Source organism: Poecile atricapillus, chromosome Z (genome assembly GCF_030490865.1).
Source record: "Poecile atricapillus isolate bPoeAtr1 chromosome Z, bPoeAtr1.hap1, whole genome shotgun sequence".
NCBI lineage: Eukaryota > Metazoa > Chordata > Aves > Passeriformes > Paridae > Poecile > Poecile atricapillus.
Genome location: NC_081289.1, coordinates 40,558,839 through 40,574,386, shown reverse-complemented (window position 1 = coordinate 40,574,386; position 15,548 = coordinate 40,558,839). Strand labels below are relative to the sequence as shown.

The window sequence follows — 15,548 nt, the reverse complement described above, 5'->3', positions numbered from 1 at the left end:
CCATAGCTAGTTCTTCAGCTCCTGTATATACTAAGGCAGGAAGTATTTACAAAGTTAGACAAGAGCAAAAGATCACACACTCACAAGCTCTGCCTTGGCCAGAGATGGTCAGAAAGGACCAACACCACTGGCCTGGCCCTGTGCTTTCTGCCCTTGAGTAAAGGAGCAGAGACAACTAGGGTGGAAGGTGAGGTTGGTAAGACAAAGCTGGTGAAAGTACACAGGTTTACGTTCAACAGGAACGTGACAGCATTGAAAAATCACTGAAGCTGGAAGGGATCTCTGGAAATCACCTGCTTCAAACCTCTGCTCTAGCAGGGACATCTAGAGCCAGTTGTCAGAACACCCAGGTAGCTTTTAATGTCTCCACTACATCTCTGGCCACCTGTGCTAGTGCATGCCACACAACATAAGTGGGGAAAAAAAATCAGGACACCACCCTACTCCAATGAAGAACAGGTTTGAGTCAGTTTTCCAACACTGGTCATATAGTCTGCAGGAAAAATCTGTCCCTTAAAGTGAGTGCCTGAAGTTTTATATTTGAGTATGAATTGTAAAATTAAGTATGAGTTGTTTAAAAGGACTTAAGGTGCATAAACAGTCTCCATTCCCCTGGATGAAAACCAGTATTTCCCACTTTGTCCTCCTTTAAGAGAGCTGCTTCATATTTAGCTTCAGATAAAGTAAGGGGTTTGAAAGCTGCTGTAAACACTGTCACATTGCCTCACTCTCTACCATGAAGACTGCTCATTTACTGGCACCTTAATGAAACACCTATGCAATAGGTATTACAGCTACCTTTTGATATGACTTGGCACATATTTCATCTCTCTCTACAATGTAGATGTAGCAACTTTGGAAAGTGGGCCTCATTTCATTAAGGGTAAAAAGGACAATATAAAATGCATTTTCCTCTACTGAAGTGGTATTATTGATAGGAATAGTTGCTATGGGACAAACAACTGTGTACCTGAGGCAGGGGGATGAAAGAAACCACAAAGGGACAGTTATTCTATATCCGCAATAGGCAGCCCAACCACATTTGCTTATGTCATGACCAAAATAACAGAAGACAACGATTTTTTTTTAAAGGTCAGCTTGTATTGAAAATTTCTCTGTAAAAACACCTGTAAGCGCAAGGTAGTACCAAAACAAAACAGATAAATGTTATCTTTCTTTAAACTGTTAAACTTTATTATAAATTAAAATTTCTTTACAAAAAAATTGCACATAATTGACCACTCTTAGGTTCTGATGCACTGGCATTTGCAAAAGTTTCTTTAATCTTCAAGTTTAATAGTCTCTGCCATGAGTCCAATGCAGAAAAGGGCAGTAAGCAACCCTCTTAGAGCCTTCAAGTGCAAGAAGCATACTTGTGGCCACGGCAGTTACACTTTCCTTAAGAGCGGCTGCTTTTGTTTTAAATCCTGTAATGAAAAAGTCTCAAAAAAGGTTTAAAAAAGGAAAAACCCAAAATGGACTAGTTGTTTTTTACTGTAAACACAGCCCAGTAAATTAATCCCAAACACAGATCTCTCAGGCATCAGCGAGAGTGTCAAGTGAATCAGGAACAGCAAAACAAAAGAAAACAGTAAATAAAAAGAAAACATAAAAAAATAAAGTCTGTCATTTTGATTAACTATACTTACGTAGATGACGTTATGAGAATCTGGCAGGGCCCAGAAGCAAGGCCAGACAGGAAGTTCATGTTTCCAGATGAAGGTCATGTTAATTGTTTCCAGGTTCAAGGAAAGCAGACTGGAGACTTGATATGCTCAGCAATACTCATCTGCCTTACATAGATCTTAGGGCATGGATCAGCCTGAAGAACCATTCAACTGATTTTGGCATTTTATAGGACTTATGGCTGACCATACCCAGCGTTCAGTGATTCTTGTTTTCTGTTCTGTAAGTGTTTAAATTTAAAAGCTCATCTAGGCTGACTCCAACCTCTTGGCACTTGGAAACTAGTTTTCTCAGGTTATCAGTTTTACCTCCTCCTGATGCTTCAAACAAGAGTTGCTGAAAGAGATGGGGAAGCAGATATAAGATTTAGCCAGAGCCTGAGCATCACCACATCTATGGATATGGGATATGCAGAGAATTTATATGAAACCTCAAACTTAATCATAAGGAGAAAACATTACATCTTTCCACAGTGTTGCACATAGAGGTAACTTCTGAAGGGCTCTCTGATATAAATGATGGACCTGTAAAATAAAGGCAAGTATTAAAAGTCAGCACAATTTCATGCATTCAAAATGAATTATTTGAAGCACAAAAATCTCTTGCAATTTTTAAAATAGTTTTGAAGTCAAGCATTAAATTGGTACTAAAAGCAAAGGCAAGTTTATGTCTGACCTTAATTCTGACCCTTGTATGAACATGATTAGTTACATGAGGACCTGCTATTTTTCTTCACAAGATTCTTGCCTCATTCATTGCACAGGATGGAACACATTCAGGGAATGAAGCAGCTTACTGAATATTTCTTTCACCACTCAGTGTGTAGTCTCAAGTCTTGTTTATTGCATACCATCACAATCCTGCAATGAAAATAACTGTTTCATGGGCTTTTTTCCTTCAGCATCTATCTATCTATGCTTTAACAGTCAGTATGAGTCTTTGCAACTCTCAAAAGAAAAATGGTTTTACCATTTTATGGCTCAAAATAGAGGACCAAAATATTTAATACTAGTACTTACTCAAGTGTCCTTCAACTACTGGTATCTTAAGTCCCAACTTCAATCAGAGTCACTAGGGGAGGTATTTCTTGGCATTTTAAATACTTGCACCCATTTTCATATTCTTTTAACAAACCTTTACATGACCTCTGAAGGAAATAAATGACAGGTTCTCCAGGAACAGGAAATCCAGAATCTGAATCACAATTCAATTTTAAACAAATATCCTACTTGTTTACTAGAAAATCCAGTTATCTGGAACAATCACTGATTTGTGTAAACAGTTTTAAGTGCTCACTACATCCCAGACCAAAACCCCCACAAAAGCCCAACTACACTGTGTGTGACTACTTAACATGATTTTACCACATACCGTATAATTAGTGAGGTGGTTGCAGAAGAAAACCACAAGATTTCTTCTGGGTGTAATCCAGCTACAATGTTTCACATATGCCTTCATTTTAATTGGCTCATTTTCTTTAAGGGCCCTCTCTTTTATGCATTTGACATATATTTTTCTAACCAAACAAATCAGAGTTCTTTTCAGTCACTAGCCTTACTATAGGCAGTGTCTTAAGATGTAGTCCATCAAATACAATGACTGAAGCAGGGATCTGTGACTAATTACAGATTACACCAAACCATCAACACAGAGACAGAATTAAGGTTGAATAGGCAATCCAGCCTTTGGTATCTCCTGACTTCGAGCTATGTGATCTAACAAACCAAGTAATTCTGCTTAGGGTATGCTCTTTTTAAACATTCTAGGAGACCATAAAAAAGGAAAGTAAACATTTCATATGTGAGTCCAACAACAGCCATGCTACCCTTTATGGATCAGTTAAAGCTTTAATATTGATCCAAAAGAAAGACCACTGACAAAAAAGGATGCTAAGAGTAAGTCATTACAAGATGACATAAAACCAGGTACAGCAGAGAAGCAGCTCAAATACCACGAGCAAGTGGTATATGTGGATGAGTCACGAACCCAGGGCCTCATTACAGTCCCCACCCTCAAATACACAGCAACTTTTCACAGGTGGAAGAGTATTTTAAAGGTGACAGCAACAAAGGAAGATCATTCTGTTTGAAAAGTGATGCAGCTGCTGTAGCAAAAAAACCTCTTCCATGTTTATACATAGAGTGATATTTTCCTACCCTAAGTACAAACAAGTAAACCTATTATTTCTGGAAAAAAGGAACTGGAGTCTTGTGTGGTCATGAACTATGGCAACTCTTTCCATACACTCATTTGGCAGACCCACCCTTCCAGCTACTTCACAGAATCAAAGAATGGTTTGGGTTGGAAGGGACCTTACAGATCATCTAGATAACAAATCCGCTGTCATATGCAGAGGCATCTTCCACTGAACTAAACTAGGTTGCTCAAAACCCCACCCAATCTGGCCTAGAAATCTCATCTCGGGAAGCGATCTACAACTTCTCTGGGCAACCTGTTCGTGTCTCACCACCTCACAGTAAAGCTGTTTTCCTAATTTCCAGTCTGAACCTCCCCTCAGTTTGAAGCTATTCCCTCTCATCCTAGTATGACATGCCCTTGCAAAAAGCGTCTCTCCAGCTCTCCTGTCCACTTGTAAAGATAGCCATTAGCATCTTTCAGCATGAGTTTGCTTCCCTCTGCTAGAACTTAAAATACAACAATCTCCTCCAGGTAAAAAAAATAAAATGGGAGAAGAATACAGCCTTCCCAATATGGGAACAGAAACAGCATGCACAGAAAGAGCATGCACTCATACAATCCATTCTACCTTGATTGTTAAAAACATTTCTCACACTTCAGGCACATGTTTTGGTGTTTATAAACAAAGAGTATTTCAACTAACTAGGAATCCTGGATTTACAAGATTACCATTGCTTTGGATAAAGCCAAGGTATGAGAAGTTTTACAGAATTTCATAATTACTCATTTTAGTACACTGTGTTGACTTACTTCTCTTTGTCCCATTAGAAAGCATTCGGCAGCAATGGCTCTGAGGAAAAGAAATATATAAAAACATTTATTCTTGACTTATTTTAAATGCCATTAATGGCAGAATACTGACTGTGGAATGGAATTACTAATTCCTTGAGAAGAAACTAACTTCCAATGAGGTTAATCTATTGTGAAAAGATAAAAATAGCCATTTTTTAAAAACAACCTTACATGAGGCAAGACATTTCAGTGGTTCCCCATTATGAACAAACACTGAAGAAAAAGATCAGTTCAGCATCACTGGATAATGGAGAATACTGCTATTGTGATATATAAAGGGGAGGGGTAGAGAGGGGGAGACAGAAGTCAATAGTTGAATTTAAAAAGGCAACTTGTAAATACATCATTCATATTTATCTGCATATTATCCATTAACTTGAGTTTCCCAAGAGGGAAACTTCATTCTCATTTTAAAGAAATGATAGTATGTCTGTCTGCTGGTAACGAACAGTTCCTCTCTAAATAATAAGCTAATGAAAGAGAAGCTTCCAGTACAAGCCCAGTTGGAAGGACATTTCAGATTTACCTTTGTGAAGTAAACCTTACAAACAAAAGCAATAGCTATGAAAACAGATGTATGACTGTTGCATTACATTTTCCAGATGGCCAGGCATGTTGGGATATTATATGTAAACATCTTGGCTTGTAGTTTCAGAATCTGAACATTGCTCTCCTCCCAGTATCGCAGAAGCAGTCTGTAAAAGGCATTCATGAGAAAAGAACACTGCTCTAATCATTTGGAACAGAAAAGCTATCCAAAGATACAAACACATTACACAAAATATATTACACCTGATCTGAGTCAAGAGCTGCAAGTAGGAAAAAGCCCAAGCCACCATATACAATATTGATTTGATCATGCTCTCAGAACAATACAAATTAAGATCCACTTTCAGAGAATAACTAAGAAGTGTGAAATCGGAGAGAAAACATGATCTTAGCATATTGCAAGATTACAAGTGGATTCACTTTTAGCATACACAAGGTAACTGCACACTTGAAAAGAGACAAATTAGTTTTATAGTAACGGGGCTAGTGATACTGTTCAGTCAGTTCTGCTCACCCATTTCACGCAGTATCAACATTGTCTAAGGGAGCTGCAAGTTCCATCTAGACAGAATTGCAACTTGGTTTAAAATGAAGCCATTCAACTTCATGTGCCAAAGGCAGGTATGTCACACTCTCCCCATGCCCACAACCACACATGAGCCTTGCTTTGAGTTCTTTGGGGTCACTGTTGATGATGAACAGTGTTTTGGGACTTTTCAATATTACTCAAATATTCATGCATTCAGTGCACCTGAACACAGTAAAACACTCTAATCCTGGCAGAGCACATTTTGAAATGCTGTTCAAGTAAGAGCCAGTGCAATGCTTACATTAACTGGTTGTTTCCCACCAGATTTTCCTTAAATTATGATTTCTCACTGCTAAACAAATGTCAAGTTAAGCAGCCTTAACTAGTGTTAAAGACTAGTTACGGACTGGTGTATCCATTTTTATCTGTTCTGGAACTATACTTGTAATAGGTGATCAAGTAACAATAAAATCTCAATACATATCTGACATTTCTCTACCCACTTGAAATTTTGACCATTTGTAGTCATCATGTACAATGCAGAGGTAATTTTTGTATAATTATAACCTGTTTGCAGATAGAACAGAACATTGTCAAATCTAAAATTGAGATGATGTCAGAAGGCATAATATGCCTCAAGCAACATGTGATAATAGAGGAATAGTTTTACTTCTGTAGTAGAAAGCAAATCATGCATATCTTGCACAAAAAAACAAATTATGTTAACCACCTGCCTTAATTGAAAGTATTTTTACGTACCTCAGTGCAAGTCCAGGATTAGTAGGCATGGTAGAACAAAACCGTTCCAATGTTTTGGAATGCTGAGATTTTGGAATGCAGCTCAAATAAAAAAGAATTACCTGCAGAATTTGAATTATAAACATTAATCCACTTTATGGGTCTTATTTTGCTAAGAATACTGGTATGACAAACTATGAACACTATGACCAATTTTCCACCTTCAAACCTTATCTCTCAAGGGTACAGAAATTAATTTGTATAATATGAATTCAGTGTCAAGTTGCTAGCACACCTATTTTAGGTCTTCTAGTCTGCATTTAGTGCATAACGATAAATGCACTACTTGTTAGCAAAATGGGATCCAAGATTTCCATAAGCTTTATTCTGTCTAAGTGCTCAACTTTTTCTGCCTACTTTATTTCTTCTCAACCATTATAAGTTCTATGATCAAAACTGTTTCCATCTGCCAGTGGTAGAGCTCCGCAGACATCTCTTGTGTAACCACATCTTCCTTCCCTTATTTCCTCTTTTCTCTAGAAAAAAATCATTTTTCACTACCATGCCAATAAGTTTCTCTTTGAATTACAGGATCTTTTTTGAAAAGGCCAGTGCTAGACACTCTTCTGCTCAAAACACTACTACACTCACACTTCATTTTTTTTTTCTAGCTCTCAGTGCTAGAAACTGGTGCTACACTTGAACAAATAGATTACCTACTAATAGGTACCTACTAACAGGTCACCAGCCTCTTTGTTTAACTAAAACTGTCCACAGACACATTTTTACCTTATTATGAAACTCGTAATTGGTCCAATAATCAGCAGTACTAAATGGAATTGGGTATCGTGTGGGGACTGTCACCAGACATCTGTTCACTAGATCAGTAAAAAGCTTGAATTCTTGAACTTTGTTGGTGGATTCAACAACTTTACTATTGAGAAAAACAAGATAACTGGAAGAAAAAAAGAAAAGAAAAAAGATGGTTATGGTAGTGTTCACTTCATAATTGAGATTAATTAACTTTCCTCCCTTAAGAACTTACTCCAGCCAAATGTTCTGAACAGTTTCCTGCTGCATCACTGCCCCCAGAGCTGCTTCATAAGCATCCAGGGCTTCACCAACACTTGCATGAAGGGACTGGCACAAACTGTTTATATAAAAAGATAAAAACTGTTATATGTCATAAACAATATGTGTAATTACACATTAAGAGTAAGATATAATTAAGAATTTCCCATTCTCAGACGCAGGAAAAAAAAGTAGTGTTTTCAGTTTAACAGTATCATGGACTAATCCATCAGTCAATTTACTAGAATGGGTAAGTCTCAAAAGCAGGTTACAAGGAATAATAAAACAACCATGAAGTTTGAAATGCAATCCTTAAAAGTAAGTATTACAAACTGCCTTCTACTCTTGTAAAGTACCCCCTACTAATCCTTCTAAAGGTAATTCTCTAATTGCTACAGAATGGAGATAAGTCTTGAGTTTCCATTTGGAAAGGTCCAGAACAATACATTTTGAAGTCCAATTAAAGCCACTTGAGAAACAGTATCAGGATCTACAGTCGAAACATACTGATTGTGTCAGAGGGGAAAAAAAACCCTGCCAAGAAAGGTCAAAACCCCCTCCCCTTAATTTTGTTCAACAGCTTCTCAAAGAAACATACAGTTAGACCAACACACAAGACCTCATCAAAGACAGAAGCAGACACATTCTTAGATCAAGACACAGTGAAAACTCCATATTTCAAAGTGTAATGTAACAATGAAAAAAGGTAAGACTTTCAATAAGTAATAGAGGGGGGAATCTAACAACCTCATAAAGGACTATACAGAAATATATTAAGATAAGGCTGACCTTCCTACCTTGCTACAGAACCCTCCTGACTCAAGTCACATAATCAGTGGTTGATTCTACTCCTGCTTTCCCCAGGAATTACGAACTAAATCACCTATTTTCTACTCTAAAACAGTGTGTGTAAACATTTGTGTGCAAACACAAATGCGTGCACACACAAATGATCTTGCCAAGTAAAACACTGTTACAAGGCCTTTAAGGCATTGCTGATTTCAATCTATTTGCAGTTGGTAAAAGTGAACTTGATATATCTTTTGTCCTCCATGTCTGAAGAAAGGAAATACAGATACATAGGCCCAGACACCTGGACACTTACTGCAGCAAAACTTAAAACAGAGAAACACTCAATTATTAGCTCTGAAAGTAATTTAGGTACTTATTTCAAGAACATTTATTCTCCCTCTTAGAAGCAGGTGCTAAAACACCGGAGAATCTGAGCTTAAGTCAGGATACTTTATAACTAAATACTGACTTCAAGTATCTTAGTAACAATACCTCTACTATGTAAGTGCCAAAACCAAAACTGAGCTTGTCAAGAAGTATTTTGTTAAAAAAAAAAAAATTTAGAAGTGTAGTAATAGACAATGCAAAATAAACCCATAATCTTTATGAAAGGTCTAGATCAAATTTTCTTGAAAACCATACATTTTACCTGGAAGTTGTCCACCAACTAAAAATAATAAGCAACAGTGTTGAAGAAGTTCTGAAGAGTCCTCACTCTGTATGTGAAGCAAGATCATCCTTGCCCTTTTACTTACCTGAAAAGCCAAACAGCTACTTGTGAAGACTGACAAACCCACACTACAAAATGGTAAACTTCTTAAACAGCCTAAGCCAGCACCTCAGTAACCACATTTAAGTAATTAGTGTAAGTTACAGATGGCTAATAATGTGGTGTCTGGCAATCCTGTGTACTGCTGCTATCAAAAGGAATGACTGAAGAAATAAGGAAAAAAAGCAATAAAGAAAAAAGTTTGTGTATAAGTGATAAAGACATGTATAACTTTACAACCTCTAGCAGAGGAATAGGTCACCCTCCTGCATTACTTTGCTGTGGAGTTTCTTCATGAACAGCTGAAACAATGAGTCAAGGAGCTGGGGAGATCAGGACTAAACAGAATGGAAACTTTTGTGAAGTAAAACTGTTGTAAAATAAAAGGGAGACAACTGAAAGCCAAGAGAATTAAAAACACTACTAGTTGCAGCAACCTAAAACAAAAGTAAAACAAACAAAAAATCATTTTGAGATGAACACACCTATTACCATAGGTCAGAATTTCTGGAAGATTTCTCAAGTGGAAAATTTAAGTTGACATGCAACTCAGTTTCATAAAACTATCTCCATTGTGCAGCAGGCCAGTAGGTTCTCTAGGGACTGGCCAATCATTTATTCAGAGAATCCAAAGCAACACACCATCAGGCAAGTAATGAATACTCTGCTTTTGAAAATGCAATTTACTCAGACACAATAGCTGTTCCTCAGAAATTCCTGGGAAAAATCTCACCAGTAGATCTGCCACAGATATGGGATTTGCTGGTTAACAACATCATCTGTAAGATGTTCTTTATAGAGAGGTGATGTAAATTCAATTGGCATTGGAAAATTCAAGAGATATCTACAAGAGAAAAAAGGAGTAGTAAACAAGAATAGCCTTGTACATGGAAGAATCCTATGTAGATGTAACGTTCAGTTACGATGTTCAGTTCATGAAAAATACTAAAAAACATGCACTTTTCCTAGGTTTCAGTTTAACTCTATCCAGATAAAATCTGTTAAAAAGCATTGCACAGAAATACAGAAATAATTAATACAGAAGGCATTTACTCTCTAATTATGTACAAAGTTAAATGTTGTCTTATATGACAGACTCTCCCCTTCCTTCATAACATGCATCAAGTACATAAATAAATATAAGCAAGAATAAAATCTAACACCTAACTTAGAGACAAAAACATTTCAAAAGCTCATCTGAATGAGCTTTAGCATGGAAGGCTTTTGCTTTGCAGACCTTCAGAAATATCTGTTTTGACCATAGGGAACTTGCAGATTTCAAAACTTCTGTCTTTCAAGTAGGTGCTAAAATTCATGGGGAAAATCATCAGGCTATATATGAAACCTGCATCCTTACATCAACAATAACCTAATTAATAACATGCTGAACCTCTTGATGGAGGTCTTTTTCAAGTGCCTAAACAAGAGTATTTTAGATAGGCAATTTTAGGCTCTTAGCTTTAGGGCAGAAAGAAAATAAACAAAACCAACTTTGGCATATATATATATATTTAATTGATTTTCACTGCCCAAATCCAGACATTCTACTTGCTTGCTATTTCATTTTTAGATGCTTATGGCTTTATAAATTAGCGTCTATGCAAAAACAAGTGTAAACCTTACACCAAATCACCATTCACTGAAGTTTTGGCAAAATATGACATGCTAAAAAACAGAGTTTTTAAGTTCTAGATTATCATGCAAATCAAGAAAATACCAATATTGCCAACATTTAAATTAAAAAATTATTCTAAACGTACCTTAAGAGATCCATGGGACCATGTTGTTGGCATGTATTCTCAAAAAAAGCTGCTACGAAATCTTGCAGCAGTGGAAGAATACTGCTTGACTTTTCCTGTTTTGTTGTTTGGGTTTTTTTTAAAAACAATGAAAAAAATTAAAATCAAACATCAACTTGAATATGCTAAGACTAATTTAGGCAAAAACAAAAAAAAAAATCAAACGAGGTGTGTCTATCTCTACAATGCTTCATTGTCTTCATTCTCTCACAAATCAAGTTTAAATGGGGCAGTGAACAGTAGAAAGAAACTGAAAAAATATTACAGGGTATAATTTTACTTTGTTACTCCTGCTTAAGGATATTATTAAACACTGAATTAGAACAAACCAAATTATAATCTACGATTTTATGTAATTGGTAAGATTATCTTTTATCATGTCACTTGTCTTGCCAATTATACTTTTCCTAATTACTGGAAGGAGTTTTAGACATTACAAAAATATCACTAAGTCGAACCAATTTGATAAGACTTTTAAACAACACATTAACCCCAAACTTTGCAGAGCTAGCAGACCAGCAAATAAGTTTTCAAGTGGAATATTACCTGCGAAACAAGAAATTTACACAATCGATAAAAAATTTCTGCATTCTGAGGATTCTTCTCAAAAGCTCCAATCCACACCCTGTGGGCATTTTCGCTCTGCTCCATCTGCAAATATAAGGTGGCCAAACTCTCCAAGAGCTGACAGTTGTTAGGGCAGAGCTCCAATAAAGATCTACAAAGTTCTGCAGCAGACTCCCACCTTAAAGAAAAGTAAAGGTTAAGTTTAACAAAAAAGAGTTGAGTATTCCAGTTAAGAATTGTCTTGAAACAATTTACCTTTCCAGAAGTTTCAGCAAAGCTATCTTGTTTCTGTAGAGAGGAAAGCAGATGGCTATTCTTTTGTCAGCCTCAAGGCTTTCATCAGTACATGTTTTGACTGCATCTTCAAAACAAAAGTAAAAAACAAAGCCTTTACACCTCAAACAGTGTCAAAGTTATGCAAAATCTCCTTGAACATAAGGACTAAACATAAGCCTGAAAAGATACTTCTGAAAGTGCTGTTTTTGCAAATTATTAGAAATAGATGATGATCATGTTTGGAAAAGGTCTCTTTACTTAACGCCACAGTACAAAGATAAATCTTTCAGTTTCATCTCTTACTCATTTTAAAAGCAGGAAACATCCTACCAATGAAACATTAAGACAATGTTACAGAGAGAAGCATATCCCTAGATTTCAAATCACATTCTAGGATTTTCAGTGTAGTTGCTGAAAGCTGTTGAAGCAAAAGCTAATATAGGATATTATTTTTCTCCTCAGTAATAAAGAGTCATAACAATAAACACCCCATTACTATAGCTAGACTGCCTTCACTCACACAGTTGGGCTACTCCGTTGATCCTTGAGTATTTCAACACTGCTTTACCACCAGCAGCACAGGTATTTTCCCAGTGGCAACTCAATACTGCTGCTGGCTAACCACTAAATACTGACATTTATAAATACTATGTAACAGCATTTGTCTGCTAGTATGAAATCTACCTCTGGCAGCAACACCGTAAGCTAAAAACTCAATTTTTTTGTAGTATCTTCATCTTACTTTTTAAAAAATATATTCAATTTACTTAAACTCTGAATTAAGATAAACATGCACTGTTCTGCCTCTTTTAAGGAAATGCACTAGTATTCCAGGCCCATAAACATATCCTGCTGAGGGAAGAAAGGGTAAGAAAGAACGACAGCTGAAGCTTGGCTTTATGCTTGCATAAGCCCAAGAAAACTAGCAATGTCATACAATCACAAGTCACTGACTGGTCTTTTTCTCTGAACCATCACAGTCTACCAAGATAAAGCTGTGGGTTGAAACTACACTGAAAAACTCTGTGTTGGATAAGCACCCATGAATGTAGATTTTCCTTATTATCCTGTTCAAATCAAAATGCAGTATTCACTGGATTAATTCAATGGCTTAACATAGCACTGCCTTGAAAGTCTGAAGTTGAATAATACTTCTTGAATTACAACATATGAAGAATGTATTAAATATTTACCACCTTAATCTTACCTTCAAACATGGCTAGAAGTGTATCAGGATCAGTCTTCACATCTTGAGCTGTCTGCCATGGTATTAAAAATGGCTCTTTGTGCACAATCCTTGAAGGACTGACATTAGCAGGATCATAGAACTTGACTGGGAGAACACCAAATTCAATTAGATGTATGTAAGCCAGCCAAGCCAAGCAACGGTCACTTGCAGTAAGGTGTTCTGATATTATCTTTTCATTTGCTGATTTTAAAGCACTCTGTAAAGGTTAAAAGAAATAAAGACTTTGTGGTTGAAACGTAGTGTAAGATTTATGAATGGGAAAAGAAAACAGGAAGAGCAGGTTTTAATATTCTCAAAACTTTTCCAGAGAAAAGACCAGGACTAATCCTTTATGTAAATCAGGACCATATTCAGCTTATGTGAATATGTGGCTATTCAAATTATCTGCAATTCCTAATAAAATTTCTAGTTCAGAAAAACAGCAGAAGATTGTTATTGGAAAAAGTGAAGAGAGACACTTTGAAAACATCCATCTCCTAATGTGTTCATTCTATTTTCCTGCTTTACTCTCCTATTACTTCCAGTTCCAAAGAAGTCTGGATAGATACTAAATCTATCCAGTATCTAGATACAACTCATCTACAACTCGGATTCAACTTACTATATCCTACTAGGTTTTGTGCATTTGGGTTGTTTGGTTGTTTGTTAGGCTTGGGGTTTTTATTTATTGAATTCTAGTTATAAAACTACTAAGTTACACCTATTCAAGCCTACTGAGCAGCCACCATCTCCAGGTGTGCTTTAAAAAAGTGTTTTGGAAACCTTACTGAGAACAAGGATACTATTTCAAATTTTTCTACTAGTCCAGTTTAACTAGCAAATCCCAAATACAATAATTAGAGCATGCAATTAAATAAAGTCTAAATACAAATTCCTTCTAAAACACAACAGAACCTCATGACTAGTGATGTGCCAACATTTTTCTGGACAAACACAGTATGATCAAAGAAGGCATTTTTCAAGAGAATGAATATACTTGCAAATTTATGCAAAATACAGCAGGACACATGTCTTGAAGTTGGTGAAAACTGGTGTTTCAAAAGCATTTCACTTATTCCACAAAATACTTGAAAAAAATTGCTTTCAAGTTTTCCAATACACTGTGGTATCTACTCTGAAGTAGCAGTAACTTGGAAATTATTTTCTCTGAAATATTATTAAATAATCTCTTGCCAAGCCATTCTTTTGAACTACACATTACAGATTAATTCGGAAAAATAATAGTTTGGCTTTATGATGATGCTTTGTAGAAAGGTACGGGTAACCAACCAGTATTATTCTCCCTGGATTCTCTCACTGGACTTCCATGTTGATTTGACACAAACAGATTTTTTTCCCTTATGCTCTTTTTATTCATTCAGAATAACATTTCTCAGTACATCTGGGGAAACCAGCACCGCATTGTGCTTTCCTGTTCCAACTGGAGCCAGACAAAAGCCTGAGGTTCTCAAGCTCTGTCTGAGGGCAATGGCAGGCTGCAGCAAGAAACAGGTGGCACCTTCTGGCAGGAATGAAACAACTTGCAACTGAAAGGACAGAGCTCCCACTTTGGGAGAGGGTGATGTCCATTTCTCACCCTCAACCACCACTTTTATCATCCATGCAACAGTTAACAGTCACCTAAATTACTTTTACAGTCATAGTTCTGGCCTGAGATAACGCAATGACTTCAGAGTTGATAGGAGCAATAAAATCTAATTTTGCAGTCTCCAGATTTGAGAGCAGGGTAATACTGTCAGATAACTACTATATTCTTCCCCAAGAACTACTGGTTTGATAATTTCTGTAGCAATTTTGACTAGCTGAGGCAATACTCACAGGCCTTTCATTGCAAAAACCTGATCTATGGTTTACTAGAAAGCAAAAAACAAAGTATCTCTCTAGGAATTATTTTGAGACATAGTAGTCTAGGCTATTAGCTACACAAACAAAAAAGTATGCAACAGAACTCCCCCAAAGGTATCTAGCTTTTACAGTGGCCATCACAGCTCAAAGCAGAAGCCTCTATTTGTTGAAAAAGTTCTCCTGAAGGAAGACACCAAGTTCCATTCCACCAAGTTCAAACTACCACAGTCACACACATTAAAAAGGTGAAGCTATGAAAACACTTCTGGGGTGGTAATTTGTAAGTTACCTGCAGCAGAACAAGAGCATTCTGACGTCTTCCTGTAAACAGGCTTAAATGAACCCTGTAGAGGAGAGTCTCCAGTAGCTGAAAGGACACAAGATTCGGGTTTTCTCCTCCTCCTGTCACTTCCATTAGGAACTGTAGCATCCTCCCACATACATAGTCTTTTCCATCAAAAGAATTCTCCAAATTCAAAAACTAGAGAAATAAATCATAGTAAAAACAATCACAATATAAGTAAAGCTTCTAGGTTAAAGTTTTCAAATCACACAGATCACAAACTTTGAATAATGTCTTTTGCTATCTTATGAACTGTTTCACTCCATCACACCAAATTTTCATATTGAACCTCAAAAGATACCACTTTTAATATGTACAAGAAGATCCAAATTCTGCAATCAGTG

The 15,548-nt window shown here is 36.5% G+C and overlaps 1 protein-coding gene across 4 annotated transcripts in view; it reads right to left on the bottom strand.

The window, feature by feature from the left end:
* Positions 1 to 1,172: 1,172 nt before the first annotated feature.
* LOC131592993 (zinc finger C3H1 domain-containing protein-like) overlaps positions 1,173 to 15,548 on the bottom strand; it is a 41,094-nt gene continuing 26,718 nt past the window's right edge. For all 4 annotated transcript variants that reach the window (XM_058865069.1, XM_058865070.1, XM_058865071.1 and 1 more), the window contains exons 23-35: positions 15,151 to 15,342; positions 12,975 to 13,212; positions 11,747 to 11,852; positions 11,471 to 11,669; positions 10,886 to 10,980; positions 9,859 to 9,969; positions 7,539 to 7,643; positions 7,283 to 7,448; positions 6,515 to 6,615; positions 5,271 to 5,372; positions 4,636 to 4,675; positions 2,148 to 2,210; positions 1,173 to 2,022 (exon numbers count right to left, since the gene is read on the bottom strand). In XM_058865069.1, coding sequence (XP_058721052.1) covers positions 1,885 to 2,022; positions 2,148 to 2,210; positions 4,636 to 4,675; positions 5,271 to 5,372; positions 6,515 to 6,615; positions 7,283 to 7,448; positions 7,539 to 7,643; positions 9,859 to 9,969; positions 10,886 to 10,980; positions 11,471 to 11,669; positions 11,747 to 11,852; positions 12,975 to 13,212; positions 15,151 to 15,342 — 1,656 coding nt within the window. In that variant the 3' untranslated portion in view covers positions 1,173 to 1,884. The remainder of the gene's footprint in view (positions 2,023 to 2,147; positions 2,211 to 4,635; positions 4,676 to 5,270; positions 5,373 to 6,514; positions 6,616 to 7,282; positions 7,449 to 7,538; positions 7,644 to 9,858; positions 9,970 to 10,885; positions 10,981 to 11,470; positions 11,670 to 11,746; positions 11,853 to 12,974; positions 13,213 to 15,150; positions 15,343 to 15,548) is intronic.